This window comes from Ovis aries, chromosome 26 (assembly GCF_016772045.2).
Source record: "Ovis aries strain OAR_USU_Benz2616 breed Rambouillet chromosome 26, ARS-UI_Ramb_v3.0, whole genome shotgun sequence".
NCBI classification, from domain to species: domain Eukaryota; kingdom Metazoa; phylum Chordata; class Mammalia; order Artiodactyla; family Bovidae; genus Ovis; species Ovis aries.
The window spans coordinates 33,150,607-33,175,204 of NC_056079.1; the positions used below are offsets into that span (position 1 = coordinate 33,150,607).

General features: G+C 47.7%; 1 protein-coding gene across 8 annotated transcripts in view; it reads left to right on the forward strand.

The window, feature by feature from the left end:
• Nucleotides 1–24,483, forward strand: part of PLEKHA2 (pleckstrin homology domain containing A2) — an 82,275-nt gene extending 57,792 nt beyond the window's left edge. For all 8 annotated transcript variants that reach the window (XM_042241519.1, XM_042241518.1, XM_027962680.2 and 5 more), the window contains 7 exons: nucleotides 7,993–8,133; nucleotides 8,650–8,796; nucleotides 9,128–9,196; nucleotides 9,601–9,671; nucleotides 13,762–13,825; nucleotides 20,113–20,190; nucleotides 20,628–24,483. In XM_042241519.1, the coding sequence (XP_042097453.1) occupies nucleotides 7,993–8,133; nucleotides 8,650–8,796; nucleotides 9,128–9,196; nucleotides 9,601–9,671; nucleotides 13,762–13,825; nucleotides 20,113–20,190; nucleotides 20,628–20,990 (933 nt within the window). In that variant the 3' untranslated portion in view covers nucleotides 20,991–24,483. The remainder of the gene's footprint in view (nucleotides 1–7,992; nucleotides 8,134–8,649; nucleotides 8,797–9,127; nucleotides 9,197–9,600; nucleotides 9,672–13,761; nucleotides 13,826–20,112; nucleotides 20,191–20,627) is intronic.
• Nucleotides 24,484–24,598: the final 115 nt, after the last annotated feature.

Consider the following 24,598-nt stretch of genomic DNA (forward strand, 5'->3'; position numbering starts at 1 on the left):
TCCCCAACACCTCAGGGTTCCCGTGAACAATTTCACAGAAGAAACCTGTACAGTTATCCAGCACCTGTGATGCTGCCTCTGAGCAGAGTACATCGATGTGGTTTTGCTTGTCGGCTCGTTATTCTGATAAACCTTGGTAAGGCAGTGAAAAGAGAGGGAAATGGTGGGGGTCTGTGAAGGGGGGTAGCTGCTAACTCAGGCACGTCTGCTACCTACACGCTTGTGTGTGTCTGCAGAATGCTGACGTTATTAAAGGTTTCCTTCGTTCATGTTGGAGTCTTCACCCTTCTGGGTCTTCCACACTGTGGGGAGTTTCTTTCAGTGAATACTTTCTTCTCATTCAGTGTTATCTCTCTCTTTTTTTTTTTTTTAAGTTTTTTGTTTTTTTGATGTGGATAATTTTTAAAAGTCTTTATTGAATTTGTTACAGTAATGTTCCTGTCTTATGTTTTGGTTGCTTGGCTGCAAGGCCTGTGGGATCTTAGCTTGGGAAGCTAAGATCCAGTCATACCCTCTGCATTGGAAGGTGAGGTCTTAAGCACTGGACCACCAGGGAAGACCCCAGGGTGTCCTATCTTGGACCTGCCTGGTGAACTGGACTACACAGACTGTGAGGCAGCGGGGGCCTGTTTGTCCTGCTTTTGTGCCTTGAGCGAGGAGTTGCTCCAAGCGGCCAGTTCCACGCCCTCTTTCTGCCTGCTGGGATGTCCCAGCCTCTGCAGGGGTGCCATAACCTCTAGGGTCCCCCTGTTCCTCTCTCTGCTCTATTTATGCATCTCTTTACTCCTCCTACCAAAGATCCTGTGGGACAGAAGGAAGAGGAGGGACACCTGACTTCCTCATTACGGGCAGATTTCTCTTAGTGCACCTTATGTGCAAAGTGAAGCATCTTGGGGGCAGGGGATGCAGAGATGAAGGATACAGACCATGTATCCAGGTGGGCTTTCTCACCGGCCACATTGCTCACCCTTCGCATCACTCCTGTGAGGCGGGTGCTTTCGCTGCCATTTTTATGAGGAAAACGGAAATCAGAGTCTTGCCCTAAGTCTGCGAAGTCACTTCAGTCGTGTTTGACTCTGTGCGACCCCATAGATGGCAGCCCACCAGGCTCCCCCGTCCCTGGGATTCTCCAGGCAAGAACACCGGAGTGGGTTGCCATTGCCTTCTCCAATGCATGGAAGTGAAAAGTGAAAGTGAAGTCGCTCAGTCGTGGCCGACTCTTAGCGACCCCATGGACTGCAGCCTACCAGGCTCCTCCGTCCATGGGATTTTCCAGGCAAGAGTACTGGAGTGGGGTGCCATTGCTCTAAGTCTGGAGTTTGCTAAATGACAGAGCTGGGATTCAAGCCTGGGACCTTCTGACTTCTGAGACCTGGAAGGGTTTATAAAAATATGAAAAACAAGCAGCAAACGTACAAGAAGTTAGATGACATACCACTTTCACTTTCATGACTTCTTGTTAGCCTCATGAAAACCTCAACTAGGGAGGGCGGGAGTGATCATCTGGTTTATAAACGAGGCAGTGGAAATGCCTGGAGATCAGAGTGACCCGCCCAGGTTCAGGAGCCAGTAACCACAGATCCCTGGTCGTTGAGTGCTGGGTCACTGAGTCCTTATGATTGAAGATAATGGTGAGCGTATGGTATTCAGCCAGAAGTGCAGACGCCAAGCGGGAGAGGGGTGGGGTGAACTGGGAGCCTGGGATTGACATACGTACACTGCCATGTATAAAATGGATAGCTAACGAGAACCTACTGTATAGCACAGGGGGCTCTATTCAGTGCCCTGCAGTGACCTAAATGGGGAGGGAATCCAATAAAGAGGAGATATCTGTGTATAGATAGCTGACTCACTTTGCTGTACAGCAGAAACTAACACAACATTGTAAAGCAGCCATATACCCCAATAAACATTTTTTAAAAAAATAAAGAATTGGGTTTGCTCAGAGTAGTAGTATTCCTATATTAGTTTCCTAAGGGCTGTTGCAAAAGGTGGATGGCTTAGAGTAACAGAAATGTATTCTCCCACAGTCCTGAGACGTCTGACATCAGAGTGTCGGCAAGGCCCTCCATGTACCCATTGAAGGCTCAAGGGGAGAATACTTCCTTGCCCTTTCTAGCTCTCAGAGGCTTCCCTGGTTTGTCCTGCATCCCTCCACTTCTGCCTCCGTCATTGTACAGCCTGTGTGTCTGTATGACCCCTCCTCTTAGGAAGACATGAGTCATTGCACTTAAGTGAAGTGAAGTCGCTCAGTCATGTCCGACTCTTTGTGACCCCAAGAACTGTAGGCCACCAGGCTCTTCCATCCATGGAATTTTCTAGGGAAGAGTACTGGAGTGGGTTGCCATTTCCTTCTCCAGGGGATCTTCCCGACCCATTGTACTTAGGGCCCACCCTAAACCAGCATCAGTTCAGTTCAGTCGCTCAGTCATGTCCGACTCTGCGACCCCATGGACTGCAGCACGCCAGGCCTCCCTGTCCATCACCAACTCCCAGAGTTCACTCAAACTCATGTCCATTGAGTCGGTGATGCCATCCAGCCATCTCATCCTCTGTTGTCCCCTGCATCAGGGGCTTTTCAAATGAGTCAGCTCTTCTCATCAGGTGGCCAAAGTATTGGAGTTTCAGCTTCAACATCCGTCTTTCCAGTGAACACCCAGGACTGATCTTTAGGATGGACTGGTTGGATTTCCTTGCAGTCTAAACCAGCATGGCTTCATCTTAATTTAATTACCTCTGCAAGAACCCTATTTCCAAAAAAAGTCACATCTGAGGTTATGGGTGGACATCTTGGGGAGACATTATTCAACTCACTACATTTTTTCGAAAGGGTTGAAAATTGGACAGTGAAATTATAGCATACTTTCCCCTATCCCAGTTAGACTCTTCCTCATAGTCTTGCCCTGCCTGTGGCAAGAGAGTCCTTGCAAATTTCATTTCCTGTTGGAAATGGAACCCTGTGGATCTCCTCCATCAGGGCACCCTTCACCAGGGAGGGGACGGGGTGGTGGAAGAGGGCCCTGTTTCACTGGGATCTTGGGAGACAGACAAGCCAAGAGGATGTCCTTGTTTTCAAGACCTGGCGCATGGTTATTGGTAAGTTTGTTCTCTGCAGGCTGATTCACCGTCTCAGGAAGTATAAGCTGTTTTGGAGATCCAGGCCATTGGTCAGAGGGAGCCGATGATGCAGGGGTGTGAGCAGTGATGACCAGCAGTTCTCTGGGTGGGCTGACGGGTCGAGAGGCAACATGACAACCAAGCTGCCAGGGGTCCTTTCCCGGCTGTCGTGAACTCTGAAAGGTTACTCCCCTCCTCCTTTGCTGGGTTTCAGGAATTTATTTGGGTCACTAGGGGGCAGGTGTGCTGTTCCACCCTGGACATATCACTGGACACCCCAGCACTCACCCACATCCCAAAAGGATTCCACGCACTGGAGCAAAACACAGAGGAACTGGGAAGGGTGGTCCCAGGAGGTGGTAGGTAGTGGTGTTTAGCAGCGGCACCGACTTTTAACGAGCTTTTGTTTACCTAATCTATGAAATAGAGAAACGGATGCCTGCCTGGTAAAGTGGCCTGAGATGAGTAGTAATGCAGGAAGAGACTAGTACTTCCTCCGCCTGGCACTGAGCAGAGGCCCAAAGCAACTGTTGTCTGAGAAGGAAAGGAGAGGGAGGGTTTCTGGCCTCATCTGGAGAGGTGGGGGGCAGAGGTCGCCCTTGACTATCTAAGTTGAGTGCACAGGCCAGGAAGAAGGGTCCTGTCCTCTTTCTGGGGCCCCAGTGTTGATCACGATGGTCTTACTCCTTTGAATTAGATGCATAGGGGTGTGGTCCTTCATTCTCATCCTTAGCAGGCAGAGTTAGTTCTCCTATGGCCCTGAGCTGTGAACTCCCCCCACCCCACTTCCTGGCTTACAGTAGCTTTTGAAAATTAATTAGGCTGCTCCAGGTCATGTATGGATGTGAGAGTTGGACTATAAAGAAAGCTGAGTGCTGAAAAATTGATGCTTTTGAACTGTGGTGTTGGGGAAGACTCTTGAGAGTCCCTTGGATTGCAAGGAGATCCAACCAGTCCATTCTAAGGGAGATCAGTCCTGAGTATTCATTGGAAGGACTGATGATGAACCTGAAACTCCAATACTTTGGCCACCTGATGCGAAGAACTGACTCATTTGAAAAGACCCTGGTGCTGGAAAAGATTGAAGGCAGGAGGAGAAGGGGATGACAAGATGAGATGGTTGGATGGCATCACCGACTCAATGGACGTACATTTTAGTAAACTCTGGTAGTTGGTGATGGACAGGGAGGCCTGGCATGCTGCAGTCCATGGGATCGCAAAGAGTCGTACATGACTGAGTGACTGAACTGACTGAGATCTTAGTTGCAGCATGTGGGATCTAGTTTCCTGACCAGGGATCGAACCCAGGCCTCCTGCATTGGGAGTGTGGAATCTTAGCCACTGGAGCACCAGGGAAGTCTTGTAATAGTGTTTTCGTTTTTAAACTTTTTTTTTTTTTTTTTTTACAGTTTTTAAAGGTTACTTTCCATTTAAATGATTACAAAATATTGGCTATATTTCCCATGTTGTATAATATATCCTTGAGCTGTGAGCTCTTGAAAGATCTGGATTCTTAGGTCTTTCTAGCTTCCAAGGCTGTAGAAGAAGTGAAACAGGATGTTAGGTTTTCTTCTGGGGTCTGCAGTTACTTTCCTGGCAGACTCACATGGGGTCTTGGGTCCTTGTGAAGGACAGGCTTTGTGGTGTGATGGGGACTGAACCAGCAGAGTTCAGGGACTTGGTCTCTGCTTAGGTGTTAATATTAATCACGGCTTTGGGCATATGATTGGACTGTTCTGGGCCTCTCTGATGATGAAAGATTTTCCAGTATAAATGAGAAATGGACAAGGAGGACGAAAAGTGGCAACATGAATGAGGATAAATGACCTCGGGTTGGGAGAATGGTCAGGACTGGGACAAACTGAAGAATCTGTTCCTCATCCAAAGACTGAACTGCTGCTTTGCTGGAAAACAAGATTGTTTTGTATGAAATATTTCAGATTTTAATTGCAGGTTGAAAAACATACTGGATAGGACAGACGAGACACAGTTGGGGCAAGTCTGCCTTTGGACCACCCGTTTGCAACCTGTGGTCTCAAACGTGCCCTAAAAATTCTGTGACTCTTTCATCAGCTGGAGAGGATCAAAGATAAATCATTTTGCAGAAGGGCGATATTTGTAAGTGCTAGTACCATTAATAAAAAGTTATTTAGAGGGACTCTCCTGTGGTCCAGTGGTTAAGAGTCCACCTGCCAATGCAGGAGATACAGGTTTGATCCCTGGTCCTGGAAGATCCCATGTGCCACAGGGCAGCTAAGCCAGTGCGTCACAACTACTGAGCCCAAGCGCTGTAGCTTTTGAACTCGCATGTTGCAAATACCGAAGCCCACACACCTAGATCCCAAGCTCTGCAACGAGCGAAGCCACCGCAATAAGAAGCCCAAGCACCATAACGAAGCATAGGGCTGGCTCACTGCAACTAGAGAAAGCCTGTGCGACAGCGAAGACTCAGCACGGCCAAAAATACATAAATTAATTAATTTTTAAAAAGTTGACTTAGAATATCTTAATTAAAATACTTTTGCATTTTTATTCATATTTTAAGTGTTTGAATTTATATCCTCTCATCGTTTGATGACCATGATAACTCTATGACGGTGTCACTCATTTAGTGACAGGTCAGAGGTTACACCCCAAGCCCTGGGACATGCTCCCCATCCTGTACCGTATGCCACAGGTGTCTCACCTACTGCTGTGCCGGGGTCCAGCCCCGGTGGATCCAGGGTGATTCGAAGGTGGGGGGACGGAGTCGGCGTCTTTGGAAAAATACATATTTAATCACAGATAGAGAGAGATTAGAAACGGATAGTGTAGTAGGAAGATTAGTGGAGAAAAGGAGGCTGAATAACTTGGATTACGTGGAATAGCATCCATGCTCCAGATGGGAATTCAGCCAGAAAAACGGGAGCAAGAAAGAAGCGACATGGGGGATTCAGTCTTTCCGGAAACTGATCCGATTTCTTTATTTTTGGGTTTGCTTATATACCTTTTGTTACACATAGGGATGAATGCAGAGTCACGCGGGGGTCAGCAGTCCCGACCTTTATCAAAATCAGGTGCTTCACATAAATGTATAAAAAAAGGTACATCATCTTCTGGCCATGAGTGAGACCTGCTGACATTTTATGATGCTTTCTTTCTGATAACCAAAAAATTTATTTCTTCCAAGGGTGTTTTTTTCTTAAACCAGGCACCACCCTCCAAATAAAGTTACATTCCTATAGGGTGAGGGTGTAGTGAGTTACAATCAAGAAAGGAATTTATTTAACCCAAGGTTAACATGATTAATCTTAAAGGTTAATACTTATTTCTCCTATATGCTTAAAGGTTAATACTTATTTCTTCCTATATGCTAGTTATATTCATTATAAGAGTAGGGAACATGGAGATTTAGCAGCAAACATCAGCCCAACAAATGAAAATCCTTTCACCAATGCTCCCCTTAAGATCTATTTAGTCTTAAGATATGATAAAGTTACATTCTTACACAGCAAGGACACAGTGATATATAAGTACAGTGATCTATTACAAAAGAGAAAATCCATTAACTCAGAAAGTCTAGTATTGCTAACATCAAAAACTACCATATTTCCTTTGCTATATTCCAAATACATTGATTAATATATTCCCAAGTGCCTAAGGATATGGAGGCCTGGCGGCAATCATTGACTCAACAAGAAGAAAAAGTCCTATGCTAATTAAGACTCTCAAAATACTCCAAAACTCTCTGTGCTGTTTATGGTTGAGAGGTAGTAAACAATCATGTGGCAGGAGTATGGATAATCCTGTCACACAAGCTAGTTTGTCAGCAGAGAGGTTTGACCTGAGACATCCTTGTCCCACCCAGAGCAGGTAATTAGCAGCAATTATTGACACAACAAATGAAGAACCCTTCACCAATATAATTCCTAACCAACTATACTAATAATTTCTAACTCCCCAAAAGAATTTGCCTTTAGTAAATCTAAAACATCTCGTGCCTCTCAGGTTGGGAGGCTGTAAGCAATCACATGTGGCCGGACAAACCTATACAAGTGGGCTAGATAACCTTCAGAGGAGTCCGTAAGCTGAAACACTCTTGTCACGCCCAAGAATTTTTATTGCCTTGGAGCTGCGCATTTACTCCTTCTCTGAGAGAAACGGTTATGGGGGAGAGCCCCCGTAAAGTCAGAGGTGTAGGTGAGAGCATAAAACAGACTCTGGTTTTGGGGTTAGATGCTCGGGAACAGGGGGTTTCCTGAGGCTTGATCACGCCTTTGCGTATGCCAAGCCTCCTTCCTCATGACCTTTGCCATGGGCGGAATTCCTCTCGCTGGCCCCCGGCACTGCTGAGCATCCTTTCTCCCGTCTTTATGTTCCTGGCTCCTTTTCATCCTCCAGGTCACTGTTTGAGCATCTCTTTCCCCTGGAGACTTACATCAACCATGCCCACAATTTTCTGCTGTCAGTCTCAGCTCCTGTTTATTGTCTTCAAGGCAGTCACCACGATTTGTGATTATTCTGGTTGTTCATCTTGCTGTATGCTTATGATCAGTCTCCCTGATCAGCATGGACGTGGAGTGAGGGCAGGACATGTGTCTGTGTGTGCTGGTTTATCTTTGGTCTCTAGCCAGGCAGGGGCTGACTCACTCAGAGTAGGTGCTCAGCACATTTGTTGAGTAAGTGTGTGCCTCTGTGTGTGTGTGTGTTTGTATGGTGGGAGTGGTTTGCTGAATTCCTCATGTCCAGGTTTGGATGGATGGAAGGACATGGTGGGAAGGGGTTTCTCACTATAACTTGGCACATTAACTTTCTTCTTCCTCCCGCCGTCCTTGGTCACCTCCCTGCTCTTTCTGGGCTTTCTTTCCCGGTTAACTGCACTGTCGTTCTTCCCAGGTACCCAAAGCTGGGAACCTGCCCCTGACGACCGAAGTTCTCAAGAGCCTAGCAACTCCTCTGGCCTTAGAGAAGAAGCCACAGGTGGCCTACAAGACAGAGATCATCGGAGGGGTGGTGGTACACACGCCCATCAACCAGGTGCTGGGGCCTGGGGCTGCCAGGCTGGGGCATGGGGGGGAGTCCAGGGGTGTCCATGGTGTGTCAGTGACATGACAGGAGGGCAGGACCAAGGAAAGGGCAGGGGTGGGGGAGCCCGTGTACGTGGGCTGATGGAGAATACCGACAGTGCAGAGACTGCGGCCGCTGCATCTGGAGCTCTGCTGCCAGGACAGCTCTGCATCACCCGCGGGGACTGGCACCTGTGGAGCCCGTGGGAAGCGGGCCAAGGGTGGCTGGCAGCAAGCTCACTGTGCCTCTGCCTCGTCTGGTTTGCTTTGGCAGCCCTTCCCTTTCTCCTGGGTCTCCCGGCCCTCCCCAGCCTTGCTCTGTGAAAGCACCCTGTACAGTGCCTGCCCAAGACAAAAGTTTGCTTTCTGGTTTCTTTCTTATTTGACTGCCCTCGTGGGCCAAGAGGAAGAGGTGACTGGCCAGGGCGGGTGGGGCCGTGTCAGGAGCAGGGAGGTGCTAACCCTGCCCCGCCCCGTTTCCATGTAGAACGGCGGGGATGGGCAGGAAGTGGGTGAGCCCGGCTCCCACGCCATCCTTCGGAGGTCTCAGAGTTACATCCCCACGACCGGCTGCCGGGGACCCACCGGGCCGCCCCTCATCAAGAGCGGCTACTGTGTGAAGCAAGGGAACGTGGTGAGTGTCCGCGAGGGGAGCTGAGGGGGGTTCTGGGGACCCCAGGAGCCAGTGGGTGTGGGCGAGCCCGAGGGGAGGGCAGATTGCTGGGAGGAGGTTGGAGCCAGCCACGCCCACATCGGCTGATTCCCGGAGGGGTTCAAAGGAAACGTGCGCCCTGCTGTCCGAGGTGCTCCCAGGCGTTTCCGCAGAGGAAGAAATCCTTGGCTCCTCACTCTGGTCCCCCAGGCTGGGAGCCTGGCCTTTGCGGGGCGAGGTCCCCAGAAGCTTAGGACCAGAATGCACCCCCGGGGACCTCTTCTAACATTCTGCTCTCTACCCTCTATTGCAGCGCAAGAGCTGGAAGCGGCGCTTCTTTGCGCTGGATGACTTTACCATCTGCTACTTCAAGTGTGAGCAGGTTTGTCGTGGCTCTGGGGCCCTCAAGAGACCGAGGGGTCTCACACATGTGTGTGTGTGTGTGTGTGTGTGTGTGCATACACGCGCATGTGTGTGAGCAGAGATGTGGTCACACAGACTCATCTGTGTGCTGGGAGTGTGCGGCATCTTAGCTCCGTCCACCTGGTGTGGGCAGCTTCGCCATGATATTACAGTGGCCTTGAGGAACTCCCTCCCTGTGTGTGCTGAGAACCGCAGAGCATCTTAGATTTTTTTTTTTTCCTCCTCTCTTGATTGTTTCGGGACCTTGTCTTGTTTGCGACCTGGTTTCAGCCAGTCATGTCTGATGATAATGGCTGGCTGGTCCCAGCGGTGGCCTTGGGCAGACGGCCTCATTCACTCTTATCTCCCCGTTTCCTCCCCCAGGACCGAGAACCACTTCGTACCATATACCTCAAGGATGTTCTCAAGACCCACGAGTGTCTGGTCAAGTCTGGGTAATTGTCTCTGCTTCTTCTTCTGTGGTCAGAACCCCGTGTGCCATCTTAGCTCTCCCGATACTCCCTGTCTGAGGCTCTGTTCCAGAGCCTGCCTTTAAGAGCAGGAGGACTTCGTCTCCCTGACATCTGTGGCTGCCTGTCTCCATCCAGGTGGTCACAGCGGCAAGATGGTGCGCTTGGCCAACCTGCCCACTTCCCAGCCCTTTACTCTCACTCCTCAGATGAGCCTGTGTAACACTGTTCTCATGGAGGAAAAGAAAGAATATGGAACAGAGGAGAGAGAGGTCCTTCTCAGGTGTTGGATGCTCATTGCCCAGGACTGACCTTCAGGGGAGGGGGCCACTGTACCCTTAGTCTCTCACTTTTTAGCACATTTGCTCAGAGCCTTGTTTGTGCCAGTGCCTCTGACCTTAATTGTTATGCCTTTTCTCTTCTCTTCCTTTTGGCAAAGTCCCTGATACCTTCTTTTAAAATATATATATATATATTTGGCTGTGCTGGGTCTTTGTTGCTGTGTGTGGGCTTTTCTCTAGTCGTGGCCAGCACGGGCTACCCTGTGGTTGTGGAGCGCACACTGGCTTTTCATTCTGGTGGCTTCTGTTGTTGTGGAGCACAGGCTGTACCACATGCAGGCGTCAGTAATTAGGCTCGTGGGCTCAGTAGTTCTGGTTCCTGGGCTCCAGAGCACAGGCTCACTCATTACGGTGCACGGGCTTAGTTGCTCCACGGCATGTGGGATCTTTCCAGATCAGGGGTCGTCTCCTGCATGGGCAGGCAGATTCTTTACCACTGAGCCATCAGGGAGGTCCCCCGATGTCTTCGTAACATAGGGCTGATTCATGGCAATGCTGTCGGGCAGGAAGAAGAAATATTTTTTAAGATGTTCTTCTTTCCACCAGGAAATGGTTACCTTTCCAGGGCCGCGGAGGGCAGGACGAATTTGGGACCTGGGGCCCATTCAATGGCTCTCCCATATCCGGCACCCATACTGGTGCCCTTGGAGCCAAGCTTTAGAGACCCAGGGGCATCTGGGCACCTAGCGGTCCTCGCTCGGCCCTCCGTCAGCAGTCTGCAGGGGCAGTTTGCTGTATCTCCCTCCCACGGACTGTGCGTGCAGAGCCAGTGTCACCAGGGGAGCTGTTGACAGCAGGCTGACTGTTCTCACATGAAGGTGTGGGAGGGTCTTGCATGAAAGCGAGGTGCGCTGTGGCCCATGGAAGCGGGGACTTGCAAACAGCAGTTGCAGAGTTTAGAAGATAAGGAAAGTTCCCACCGACAGATTATCACTTGTGAGAGCAGCTACAGATGGAAGTTCCAGAAGCGCAGCTCTGGAGCTGACCATGGGTGGAGGAGAGATGGGACTTGTTCCCAACCCTGGAGGCCTGTGCAGGTCAACAGGCGGGCTGGGGTGACTTAGAGAACCCAGATAATGTTCGGTCCTGAGAGTGCTTCACACTTCACCTGAGCCACTCACCGGCAGAGTCAGACTGAACTGTGGGAAAGAGAACTGAGAGACAGGCAGATCCCTGGGGAAGGAAGCTCCCAGACTCTGCAGGTTCCAGGCCTGTGAGACTAGGCTTCTCCCCAGCCCAGTCAAGGGGATTCTGGGCATCTGGATAGTCAGTTAATGTTTTGTTGAATTGAATTGAATTAAAAGGCTTCATAGGTGAAGGAAATGGCAACCAACTCCAGGATACTTGCCTGGAGAATCCCATGGACAGAGGAGCCTGGCGGGCTTTACAGTCTAAGGGGTTGCAAAGAGTCGGACATGACTGAAGCAACTGAGCACAAAAGGCTTCATGCAGCCTGAGAAATGGATGCAAAAAGGGTGGGGATTTCCTCCCGGTTTTGCTTTTTCCTCCCCAGAAGTTGATTACATGACTGTATGTACGTGCATGAATAGTTTGAAAGGTTAAACCACTTTAGCCAGAAGGAAGTGCGATCTCCTCTCAGATACTCAGAAAGGGACAATAGCTAATGACATGCATTTCAGATGAGCACCGTGTGGCTTTCTCGTTGCACCAGATGCTGTGTATAACTTATAACTGATCTTTGTGGTGATAAGCTTGATAGAGACGGGCTTCTGATTTCCATTGTACAGCTGGAGTGCAAAGGCTCACAAAGTTTTAAACATATTCCAGAAATACCATTTCCCAGTGGAGTCAGGATCAGGCCCTAAGTCTGTCTGACCCCCCACCCCAACCCCATAGCTGTACCCTCCCCTGGGGGTCTTTAATCTCATGCTTCTCTTTTGCCCACATGCCCCTGTCACTGGCCATGCATCTGCCATTTCCTTCGAAGCCTTGATTCCTGAAGCCAGCCTTGTCTGTGATCAGTCCTGTCTTTTCTTTCTTCCATTAAAAAAAAAATTTTTGGCCGTGCCACTCGGCATGTGGGATCTTAGCTCCTGGACCAGGGATGGAATCCGTATGTCCTGTAGTGGAAGCGTGGTCTTAACCGCTGGACCGCCAGGGACGTCCACCTGCAGTTAGTCCTTTCTTGGAATCATTCTAACTCTTGGCATGTAACACACACTTCAGCGTCTGACTCTATAGTTTTGCTTTTTAATGTTCTTTTATGGGGAAGGAGGTGGATCTCCTGCTCCTGTATGTTCCCCCAGAGACTGGATACACCAGGCAGGCGTTTCACCCTGGAAATCATTTCAGCCATTTGGAGGCTTGTGGCTAAGCATCAGCTACTTCTAGCCTTTTTCCTTGCAGAAGTCAAAGCCCTCTTACAAACCTCACCCCAGTTTGAAGCACCTTTAAGTGGTCCACACTCTCCTTCCCTTTCTCCTCCTTCACATCTAGCCCCTTTCTGAGAGCTGGGATTTGGTGAAACGGATATGGTTGCTGTGTGGATGGAGAAAGACGTTGGAAATGAGAGATTTGGGTCCCTGAGGAGAGGCCTGGTGGTGGAGTAATTAAGAGTGTAGACTCTGGAATCAGACCTGGATTCAGATCCTGACTCTGCCATTTATTTACTTCGGTGCTGTGGACCAGTCACAGAACCTCTTTGAGCCCGGGTTTACCCCAGTGGGGAAAGTCTTACTGCCTCATTGAATGGTGGTGAAGATTGGATGAAATAGCGCATCTCAAAACACAAAGACAGGGATTTCCGTGTGGTCCAGTGGTTAACACTCTGACCCACCAATGCAGGGGGCATGAGTTTGATCCTAGTTGGGGAACCAAGGTCCCACATGCCATATGGCTCGGCCAAAAGATTGTTTAAAAAGCACAAATAACAGATTGGTGGTTACCAGAGGTGGATGGTTGGGGGTAACCAAAATGGATGGAGGGAGTTGAGTGGTACAAACCTCCAGTTATAAATAAGTCCTGGGAATGGAGTATATAGCATGGTGACTATGGTTAAGGGTACTGTATGTGAACGTTGCTAAAAGAGTTGATCTTAAAAGTTATCATCTTATTGCAAGAAAACAAATTGTTACTACGTAGTGTGGTGAGTGTTGCCTAGACAGTGATCATTTGCAATATATCCAAATATCGAATCATGTTGTACACCGGAAACAAATTTACTGCTCTTTTTTATGAATATACTGTTGTATGTCTGTTATCTCTCTATAATACATACAAATAAATATATGTATATAATATATATATTTAATGTAGATATAATGGATATATAACAGCTTGTGTGTTTACATGTGTGTGTTTGTATCCAATAAGACTTTCATTACTTGACCCTAAAATAAAACCCCTCAAAATGGTACCTCTCGAAAAGCACTTGATACATCTTGGCCACTAAAGAAACACAGCTGTAGGCAGTGTGGGGGTGTGGTGCATATGAGGCAAGAGGTCTTAGAAGCAAAGGAGCTGTGTCTTGTGAGAACTGATGGCGGTGTGTATTGGGGAGGGGGTGTCCATGGGGATGGTTAAACCACTGGAGATCCTCCAGGAAGTGAAGCTGAAGGAAATATGGCAATGTTTTCTGAGGCAAGGGCTGCAGAAGGAAGGGCCTGTGAACCCCCTTTTTACGGAAGGCGGCACAGGTACCCGTCTTAGCTTGAATCAGGTTCCCAGTGGGTGACCAGCATACCTGGTAACATTCTTTCCCTCTCTCTGTCTAGCGATCTGCTGATGAGGGACAACCTGTTTGAAATAATAACCAGCTCCAGGACCTTCTACGTGCAGGTAAAAAGCTCCTCCCGACCCCGAGAAGACGGGGACTTTCCTTCTCTGTGGCGAGTATACTTGCAGGCCTGCCTTTCCCTCTGCTTTCTCTTTTATTTTGTTCGAAATTTCTCGGCGGTAAATTTAGGCCCCCGATAGTCAGTCCAGGTCCCATTTCATTCTAAACAGGATGTTTGCCCCAAGCTTCCCAACCATAAAATAATAAGAGTGGCCCGAGCCATCTCACTGGGGACTGTGAGCTTGTACCAGCTGCTCTCAGCTGCCGGGCGCCAGCTAAGCAGAGAAAAGGAGAACTGGTCAGTGGTTTCACTTCTCCCCTGGAGGGTATTTATAAGCCCCGTCTGTGTGTGGACGGCGCTGCGTGCGGAAGGACCAAAGCACAGAGGGCCCTGTGCGGGGACCAGGTGCATAGCCAGCTGCACAGAGAAAGCCATTGTGTGGGCGCCGACTGTTCAGCTCTCAGAAGCGTCTCCCCTCCGCCCACGGCTCTGGAGTTCTCCCAGCTCCTCCTCAGATCATGGGAGCTGGAAAGGCAGATTTCCAGCCTCTAGCGCGGCCTAGACTTTCAAGGCCTAGTCCCCACCCCGGGCCGCCTAGCGGTCAGTCCACAGATGGCATGCCCCCTGACTCCCCCGCCTTGCGATGATGCTGCCTTTCTAGTGCCAGGGCTGCTGTGGGGTGTGTTGGTTGAAATTTGGGGCCTCCCCACACAATTTCTCAGGGCTCCCTGCATGCTCCCCACTAAATGCCCTTCCTTTCGAGAGGTCGCCTCTCAGCCATTTCATGAGCAGCCGCGCCCTCTGAGCCGGTTCCCCTGGCTGAGCCCAGCAGACCTGTTGGCAGCCGGAGGCATCTGTGGGTTCCATTCATTCAGATGAACACCCGGGAAGAGCCCTGGAAAGTGATGGGGCCTTCGGGCAGCCTCCGTGCTGTTCGGGGCCAAAGTCTGAGCTGTAGGTACAAGAACTTCCAGTTCCTGGATTTGACAGATATTTGTAGATTCTTCTCAGAGTGCAGGCGTTGCCTCATCCTGGGGACCTGACGTTCAACAGAACAGATCCTGAACCAGAGAGGGAGATAGTCAAGAAAACTGGCAATTAGAACAGTGTGATGAGGTGGGGGTCAGCGTGTTGGGGAGATGAACACAGGTGACCTTTTAGGGCAGTGTAACTATTCCGCGGGCTTCCATGGTGGTGCTAGTGGTAAAGAGCACCCATCTGCCAATGCAGGAGACATAAGAGACGGGTTTGATCCCTGGGTCAGTAAAACCCCTGGAGGAGGGCATGGAAACCCACTCCAGTACTCTTGCCTGGAGAATTCCCATGGACAGAGGAGGTTGGCAGGCTATAGTCCATAGGGGTCGCAAAGATTCAGCCGCGACTGAAGCGATTTAGCACGCAGGCAGCGGTTCTGTATGATACTGCAGTGGCAGATGTGTGAAATTGAATTTTACAGCACAGAGTGTTAACTTTTAATATATGCAAATTAAAAAAATAATTTAGATGGTTGGGTAATTCCAGTATGGCATGCAGAATATGATCAAAGAACCTACATGTGTTAAAGTATGAAGCAACCTCACTCATGGAGGTGGGGTCGGGGGGGAAGAAAGTGTGAGAAGGGCTACCCTTAGAGTAAGTAGTGATTGCTATGGGAACTCCTAAGAAGGGTACCTCCCCTAGTCTCAGGGAGGTAAGGGAAGTTTCCTGAAGGAAGATGGAGGAAAAGTGGCCCAGAGAGTTGTTCAGTCGCTAAGTCATGTCTGACTCTCTGTGACCCCATGGACTGCAGCACGCCAGGCTTCCCTGTCCTCCACTATCTCCTAGAGTCTGCTCAAGTTCCATGTCCATTGAGTCGATGAAGGTATCTAATCATCTCATCCTCTGTTGTCCCCTTCTCCTCCTGCCCTCAATGTTTCCCAGCGTCAGGGTCTTTTCTAATGAGTTGGCTGTTCGCATCAGGTGGCCAAAGTATCGGCCCAGGGAGAGGGAACAGCAAGCAGCATGTGAAAAAAAATGCCTAGAGGTGAAAGAGGCTCAGGTGCTGGAAAGCTGATATAGAGGGTCCTTGTTAAAAAGCTGTATTTTATCCTGGGGGTTAGGCCCTTGGAGGTTAAGCTGGGGCGGTGACCCAATCAGATCCACCTCTTAAAAATCCCATTTGCACAATGGCGTGTTTCAGAGCCTTGTTTTCCTCATTTGTAAAGGGGAGATGGTAGTCCTTGATCCTGGCCACTTCGATGGGACTCCAGACCCTGGCAATGAATGTCCTGGCTGGTGCGGTGTAGTGGCTTGGCAGTGTAGGGGACAGATAAGAAAAGGGTGAGACAGGAGCCAGCAGAGCAGTTGGGAGGCTATTTATTGTCATGGTTTCAGTGACAAGGGAGGGATAAGGAAGCCTGATATCGGATGGGTGAAGAGTGGAGAAATTTGAAGAGTCCTTTCCAGGACTTTCAAGTTGATTGGATGTGGGATGAAGAGAGAGACGGGAGGTGAAGACCCTGCCCAGATGTCTGGCTGGAGCCTCAGGGTGACGATGGCAGCCGTCACTGCAGAGGACGAACACACGGAAGGAGGGGCTGTTGAGGGCAAAGGGAAGCCTTGCTCAGGTGGTTGTGGTTCCTGCAAGATGTCCTAGGTGACCTGTTAGGACAGCCCCAGATGGATGGTGCCTAACACGGTGGTGGTGCTGAGTAAACATATGCCAGGTAAACGATGATGCCAGGTGAGGGTCTAGGACGGAGCTTTGGGTGGAGATAGTGACTTGGGAAACATAAACGCAGGCAAAAAGTGTTCAGAAGACACTGCATTGTTGGCAAGAGTGTCTGCAATTAACCAGAACCTTATCATCACTTCTGTCCTCCTTTTCCATCTGCTGTCGCATTTCTAGGGTAAAAGAACCCTCACATGGCCCTGAATAAATAAATGAGGGACTGGGCAAATCTGGGTATAGCAGCACACTCAGAAAGTTGGAGAAGAGTAGAGGTGAAAACTCTTTAAGAATATGTATTTATTCATTTATGAATAAACTCATTTATGTTATCACAAGTAACATTTCATGAAAAATAACTCTGTTTCTAAAACAGAGGAGCAACAGGAGTAGCTTTTTTTTTTTTTTTTTTTTTGTATTTTTGCAAATCTCTTTAATGGCTGGCTTATTGGAAGACAGCAGGGTTCTCAGATCTGCTTCTGCATTCAGTCTGGGGCCATATGTTGTTTTGATAGAAGAGTGTGAAGAAAATCTGGCCCCGCAGAGACATGTATTTGGGAAAAGGGGATATTTTAATCTCACAGATGATTGTGGTCAGTTTGGCCCTTTGAATGGATCATACATGGCAGGGCTGTATCTGAAGGTGGGATTTGCTCCTGGGGAGAGGGTAGGGGTTATTAGCTGTTGGGAATAGAATTAAGAAGGGCTGCCTAAAAATTCTGGGCAGTTGCAACAGAAGCAACCAGTAATATATATTGGAAGTCTCTTATTTTTTATTTTTGACTGCGAATGAGGACCTTAGGTCCCTGACCTGGGGACTGAACCTGTGCCCCCTGCAGTGGAAACCACTGGACCACCGAAGGAGGTTCTAGAAGCCTTTTATTGATGACCTGTTAGGATTCAGTGCTTAAAACTGTCGCATCTGTTATGACGCTAATAGCAGATCCTCAATCAGAGCTCATTGGACTGCAATAAAAATCAGTCTGCAGTGATTCATTCAATACCCTTTGTTCCTCTCACCTCAAAAACTGCCCTCAAGGACAGAAACCCTACTTTTTCTTTTGAACCAAGCACCAGAAGCATAGCACACTCTTAAGCAGACCTGTAAGAGGTGAAGGTATAAGCTTGGCACTTCCCTTCTTGTTCTGCTGAGTTTTTTCAGCCTTTTTTTTTCACTCTCTTAGTAATTCACCGTAGGGTGGGTGGATTTCAGCTCTGGTTTTTACCTCTGGTTCATGAAACTACCTTTGTGATGTGGTTTTAAGATATTTTCGAGTTTCTGATAAAAGCTAAGCACCGGCTTTCCATAAAAGATAGATATATACATATACTGTAATCTTCACATATAGTTTTGGAGGTTTCACTGAATTTCTGTCGCCCGTGGAGTCCAGTTCTTAAAACTACTAATAGAGATTTTAACTGTGAGCTCAATAACATAATATCCTATTTCTTCTCATGTGGGATCAATATCTGCCTTTTTATTTGAAAAATATTTTAAGCACTAGGATAATGTTTATCCAGAGAAAAGCAATATCTCAAAGGTGAGTTGAAATATAAGACAATTTTACTTTAAATGTCCAAACTATAGAAATAGAGGTGAGCATTAATGAATAACGTTATTTATACTAGAAATAATGATCAATATCTTTTCAAATAACCCAAGGAATCTGAGAGACTTCAAGAAATATAGAAATATGTACAGAAATCCTTAGGAAGGCTGAAAAGAATACCACAGGAAACAGGTAGGCAGTGAAGACCTGGTCAGCTTCCCATCTGTAAACCATTTTATGGAGCTGATAAATGAGCATATTAAGAAAAAGTATGTTATTTGATCCCAACAGTTTGATCCCTTTAGAATTATATGCAGTTTGAATGTGAAGAAAATGAAAAAAAAAGTTGTAGGGGAGAAAGCCACGAAATACATTTATAATATTGGAATTTAGGGCTTCATTTGAGTCCCTCATATAACAATAATAACAACAGCGATAACTAATATGAAGCCCTTTCTGTGTATCAGGCACTTTCAAACTGCTTTGGCTAAATGAGTTCATCTAATTTTTCCTAGTAGTTCTACTTGTGAAACAAGTCAGCTAGCCCTGCTGTACGTAAAATGCCTTCTGGAAGAATCTTGGAGACTGTCCTGGTTCTCTTTTTGGACTGGGGATGGGTTTCTTTTTCTGGTTGTCCAGTAACTGGGAAAAGTCCCGGGGAAAGAGGGAGCAGGTGGATTTGCGTGAGAAAGTCCTTCCACTGGGGCGCCCTTGCTGCCTGTCTTTGGCCCAGCGCACTGGGGTGTGAAACTGCTCCCCTTGTAAACGTCCTGCACACATCTAACCAGGGAGGGTTGGTTTGGCGTGACAGGAAGGGGTAGGCGGGCAAGTTTGAGGGTTTAAAAAAAATTAGTTGTGTATTACCTTGGTGTGTAATGCAAAGAGAAAGAAACCTTTTAGGGGTGGGGAGAGTGAGGGGTGTATGTGGAAACTTTTACAGGGCCAGCCTATGATTGCACTCACGTGTGCCCAGGCACGCACGTGCACACTGGTAATTTGGGGTGACTCTACCCGAGGAAAGTGCAGGGAGACAGGTGAACAAATGTAAGTTTCTGGATGTCAGGCCTTCAGTCTTGGTCCCAACTCTGTGCCTGATACCTTTTGCCAGGTGCCACACTGGATAAGGCTTCAGTAAACGTTTGCCAGGATCACTTGAGCTCAACCTGGTAAAGTGGGAAGGTACTGAGAATTCCTGGGGCTCCAACCTGCTGTGTCGCAGCCTGGGACTCTCCTTTCTTCACAGAGCCGCTGCTGCCCCCTTCTGGCGTTGCTTGGTATTTCTCGGGGGGAGTCCTTGGGCTACACTGAGCATTTTGCAGGATTTCAATTCCCCAACCAGGGATTGAACACTCACCCTCAGCAGTGGAAGTGCGGAGTCCTAACCACTGGACCACCAGGGAATGCCCAGGGCAAGAACTTTCTAAGGGCTCAGCAGTGCGGTACACATTGGTGAAACCAAGTGCTGCAAGTCTAGCAACTGTGGAGGCCTGGGTGGGCCTCAGGACAGACCCAGATCGTTTGTCTTTTGAGAGACAAACTGTCCCTGTTCCTAGAGAAGCTGCCTCTCTGGGAGATTTTGCAGAGGATTTGGTTTCAGTGGGATTGGAGCTGGAAGTGGGATTGTTTGTTCTGATAGCTATAGTAAAACAGAAAGATGACTGCTTTGGGTATCTGGGGAGTGGAATCAAAACCAGCCCTAAACTTTGGGCTCTGGTTTTCTGAACCTCATTTTTACTTTTCTGTGAAACAGGAGGTGAGGCCAGGTTGATCTTGTTCCACAGGGGGTGAGGGACTTCACCGCTAAGCTCTCCCTCTCTCACGACCACTGTCCACTTTATTGATAAGGTGACAGAGACAACTTTGCTGGGGGAAAACAGATATCCTCAGAAGTCTGAAAGCCACTTGGATGATCTCTGAGATCCCCTCCCGCTCCAATGGTGTGGTTTTCTGAACTTAAAATTGAGTTACAGACATGGAAGCTGAAGTCACAGTGCCGTTCGTGGCTCTGTAAGTGCCTTGGGTGTTTTGCAGGCGGACAGTCCGGAAGACATGCACAGCTGGATTAAGGAGATCGGGGCAGCTGTCCAGGCCCTCAAGTGCCACCCCAGAGTAAGTCACTTCCTTCCTGCTCACAGTCACTGTCAGCCTTGCGATGAGTTGTCCCGAGTGGGCGGGTTTTGGTGATGTAGGCAAGCAGCCCGGAGCCCAGATGCAGCAGAAGCTCCAAGCTGTCTTGTTTGTTTTTCTCTTTCCACTGATCTGGGTACAAATTTTTATTTCTGTTCAGTCATTGGAGGAGGTGAGGTAGAGTTGGATAGAGAACCAGGGCTTCTGATGTGTTCTACAGATCTCCCTGCCAGGCAGTCCTTGACACCTGCGGAGTGAATGCTGCCGCTGGACATATTTGATCTCTGTAGACATGTATCTCTGGGCCTGTGAGGAGGTGGTCCTGGGTGGAGGGCCTCTTCTTGGGCCTTTGGGATGAATATTGTTAGGAAACCCTTTACTTTTCTTTTTTTCCCCCCTCCCTCTTTTATTTTCCACAGGAGATGTCCTTTTCTCGGTCCATTTCTTTGACCCGCCCCGGAAGCTCCAGCCTCTCAGGGGGGCCCAACTCTATCTTGTGCAGAGGGCGAGCACCCGGGGAGGAGAGAAAGACCCTCTGCAAAGCCCCCTCCCTGGCCTCCTCCTGGCAGCCCTGGACACCCGTCCCCCAGGCCGGGGAAAAGCTGCTTCCCACCGAAGAGACTGCTGAGGACTCTTTGTTCACGCCTCGACTTGGGGAGAGCAGTACGTCTGGGGTGCTGCCCAGCTCCCGGATAAGACACCGATCAGAACCCCAGCACCCCAAGGAGAAGCCATTTGTGTTCAACCTTGATGACGAAAATATACGGACCTCTGATGTGTGATGAGGCGTGGTGCCTGGGAGGGAGGGGGTGGGCTCAGACAAGGGGCCGTGACTCAGTGTCTCCATCTGATGCAGGACAATCAGACACCTTCCCGGCACTTGCATCCCTCTGGAGTGGGAATCCAGCTGACTTTTTAAAGAAAATGAATGCAGTGTTTTTCATTTGGGAAGGTCACTAGGTTAGACCTGTAGGCTTGCTCAGTGTGCCTCTTGCTCGACTCTTCCACAGTCCACCTGGTGTGCAGAGGTTAGAAGTCCAGTTTCATTCCTAACCAATTTTTAGTTCCTTGTCTTTGTCTCAGCTTCTTCCCTTTGTTTTCAGGCCAGGCACAGAACCTTGAGGCCAGTCATCTGGTCTTATCCTATTCTTATACATTGGCGGAAGTTTGACTGTGAAGTGGGAGAGTGGTAACTAATCCAGCTGAAAGGGTAGGGGGGTGGTGGTGGTTAGGGGGGCGGGGGATCCAGGCTCCATCTTGGTCAGGATACATTCTAAGGGACGGTGTTAAAATCTGGGGGCTTGTGGGAGGCCCCAAATGTCAACCAGGGAGATTCCCCCCCCTCCCTCCAGGGGACTGCCATAAGGGAAGACATAGGGGCCTTTTGAAGGTATGGGGAAATAATTCAACCTGAGTGGATCAGCCAATTTTGAGAATTACTCTGTTCTCTTTGAGATGTTCTTTGACCCCGAATACTGCCACCATAAAAGACAGACCTCCCCGCCCCATTTCTGTGTCAGACCCTTAGGATGGGCTCATCAGTGTTCAGTGTTGAGAACGAAACAGACATTGCCCTTGATACGGTGTTAACTGAAATGTGTGGAAGGTTGATGAGCGTATGGTAATTCACTTGTGTGATCCATCAGATCTCTATCTTAGAGTTTGAGAGTTGCTGTAAAGCAGGTGCCAGGAAGAGATGGAGTTTAGTTCACCCAGCTAAAATGTTTTGATTCATGTTTTCCTGACAGAGGAAAAAGTCTCTTTTAGCAGAGACAGATTATCTCGGGTCCTTGCCTCTCAACTCTTCTTTCATGGGGTGTTACTAGTCTAGTTTTCAGTGTTGTACATGGTATACCTGGCAGATTTGATTTCTTTCTGTTCTTTGTGTCGCCTTTTGGATGATCCCTTGTGTCTATACTTGCATGATGATACCTCATCGTCTGATGAGGTTCTGTGTGCTTAACACCGAGGAGATAACAAAGATAGCCTTAAGAGATATTTATATTTTTAACAAAAATAGAAACTGTGCATAGAAACATTGATTTAGAGGCTCTGCATTGCTGGCTAGAGATTTCCCAGGTAGAAGAGCATAGATTGTATTTCCCATCCTGTATTTTAGGATGTACCTTTGTCCATTTGTCAAGAGATACTATTTCCAGATCCCTAGAAGAATCTGTCTGTCCAGCTTATGTGGTGAACTGCTACCAGGGTTCCCTAAAGGGAGGGAATTTGATTCTGTCTATAGCTTTGTATCAGCTAGATCAGTTAATTTTTGTCTTTAAATTAAAACTTAACAAATAGATCAGGAGACTAAGAGAAGCATTTTTACCTAAGTCAGTCCCTTCCCCTCCTGATGTTCACATCCAATGGCAGCAAAAAACATGTGGTCAGAAAATCCTTAGTGGCTTGAGGGAAATCTGTTTCTTTCAGGCAGGGTAGTTTCCTTCTCAGGTTGTGAACTTTTCTTGACTGAACTGCTTTAGAGATAAGCTTCACTTAAATTGTTTGGCCCACTGGTCCTGGTTTGAAAAAGGAAATCTACCCTGAATTTTACTCTTTTTCTCTTTTCTTTATTCTGCAGCCTCTTGTATACTTTTGTCTTAAAAATCCCTTGTTTGGGGATTATTTATTTATGAGTAATCAGGTGACAACATATTTCAAGTCACCTGATTTCAAGAAGCCATTCCCAATTCTTCAAGTTCTTTGTCTCAGGTTTCATCTTCAAAGTTCCCGCAAGACAATTCTTTGGCTAGGTCAAAGAAAGTGCACAGAGATACGGAACTATAAAAATAAATTAGGAACTTTTGAGATCTCTTATACATTCCCTGACTCATGGAAAGATGTCATCTCTTGGTGTGTCAGATGTGAAAATCTACCGATTTCTTCCTCTCTTTTCAGTAAGCTCTCTGCTAGATTACTACTGCTGAATTAATTGGCCATTACAGTAAGCTGATCTGTTTCTTAGTAAGAGCTGTTTTGAGAATGTATTAAATTAAACATACTTATAAATCCGGATTGTATTAACATGATAGAGGGAAAACAAGAATTCTAGTTGGCAGATACTTGGGATTTCCAAGTTAGAATGTTGTTAATGTAGCTCCAACACCAGATAAATATAATTATCTTCAGTGAAGCCTAGAGGCATGCTCATTGCCAAATCTTTCAGAATTCCTTTTGTGTCCATTGTTTCTTAGCCTCTGGTTAATTTCACATCATACCTTTTAACGTCACTACATGTGTGAGCCAAGGATGGTGCTTATATGACCAAAGCGTTTGGTTTGAAGTGTGAAAAGTGGAACCAAACGGGAAAAGTAGGGCAGGGATGCAGGATCGATTAGTAGTTAAGTGCATAGGCTCTGGAATAAGTCTTGTTTTTTTTAAAAAAGGAACCAAAAAAGATACTGCATTTTTTTGTGTGTATGGGATAAAAGCATTTTCTGAGTTGCTGTTTTGCATAAGACTTTAGACTTGGTCTTCACCCACTGTGTCTAACAGTTTCAAGTTCTTGAAAGTTAAGGATTTGCTAGCTCAGAGCAAATGAGCTGATGGCTGATGTCTGGTGAATGTAGTTTGGCCTTTTGCATTCTGTGAGATGACAGTCCTACTAAGATGTCGTGAAAACAGAAGAGGCACACATCGGTTTCTGAATAGACTGCTGGGCTCCCAAAGAGTCCAATTTCATAGCTCACTTGAAGCAGAAGGCAGTTTTTTGGTTTTTCTTACCTCCCCTCCCCTACAATGTAATTGTGGTCTGATGTGGACTAAAAGGATCCAATACATAAGTGGCAGATTCAGTAGCTGAACTGCGAGATTTGATATGTTTGTTTTCACTGTTAACCAGATAGACATAAAGAGGTAGTAACTAGCATTTTGGAAATTGAGTTTCCCAAATTAGGTTTGTTTATGAGCTTCCAACATGTCAGAAATAGTTTCTGCCAGCCATCACTTTCTTTTCCCTTACTCCCTTTTTCTGTGTTATTGCCTGCAGTAGTGAATTACAGTCACTCATGCCTGGTAGAGTTTGAGTAAAGCGAATATTTGGCCAAAAACCATACTGTTTGACCCCTTACCCGCTGTTCCAGAAGGTGTGGTATGATCCTGTGTTTTGAACCAGTCTGTGTCAGCTGAAATGCACTGACTTGCAGGCTGAGCTGAGTGCATGGAAACTCTTATGCTTCTCATTTTATGTGATCTCTTAATTGGTATGTAGCAAAAATAATTTTCTAAAACTGTTTTGTTGCTTGTTTTGTAATAAAACCACGTGAAATACTGAAATATGGTACATGTTTTCCTAACACTGACCGTCTGTCCGTGGGTGGGTAATGTGTCTTGTCAGTCTGCCCCCGTTCTGGGTGTTAACTGGTTTCATGAGGTGGGTCCCTGGCGGGGG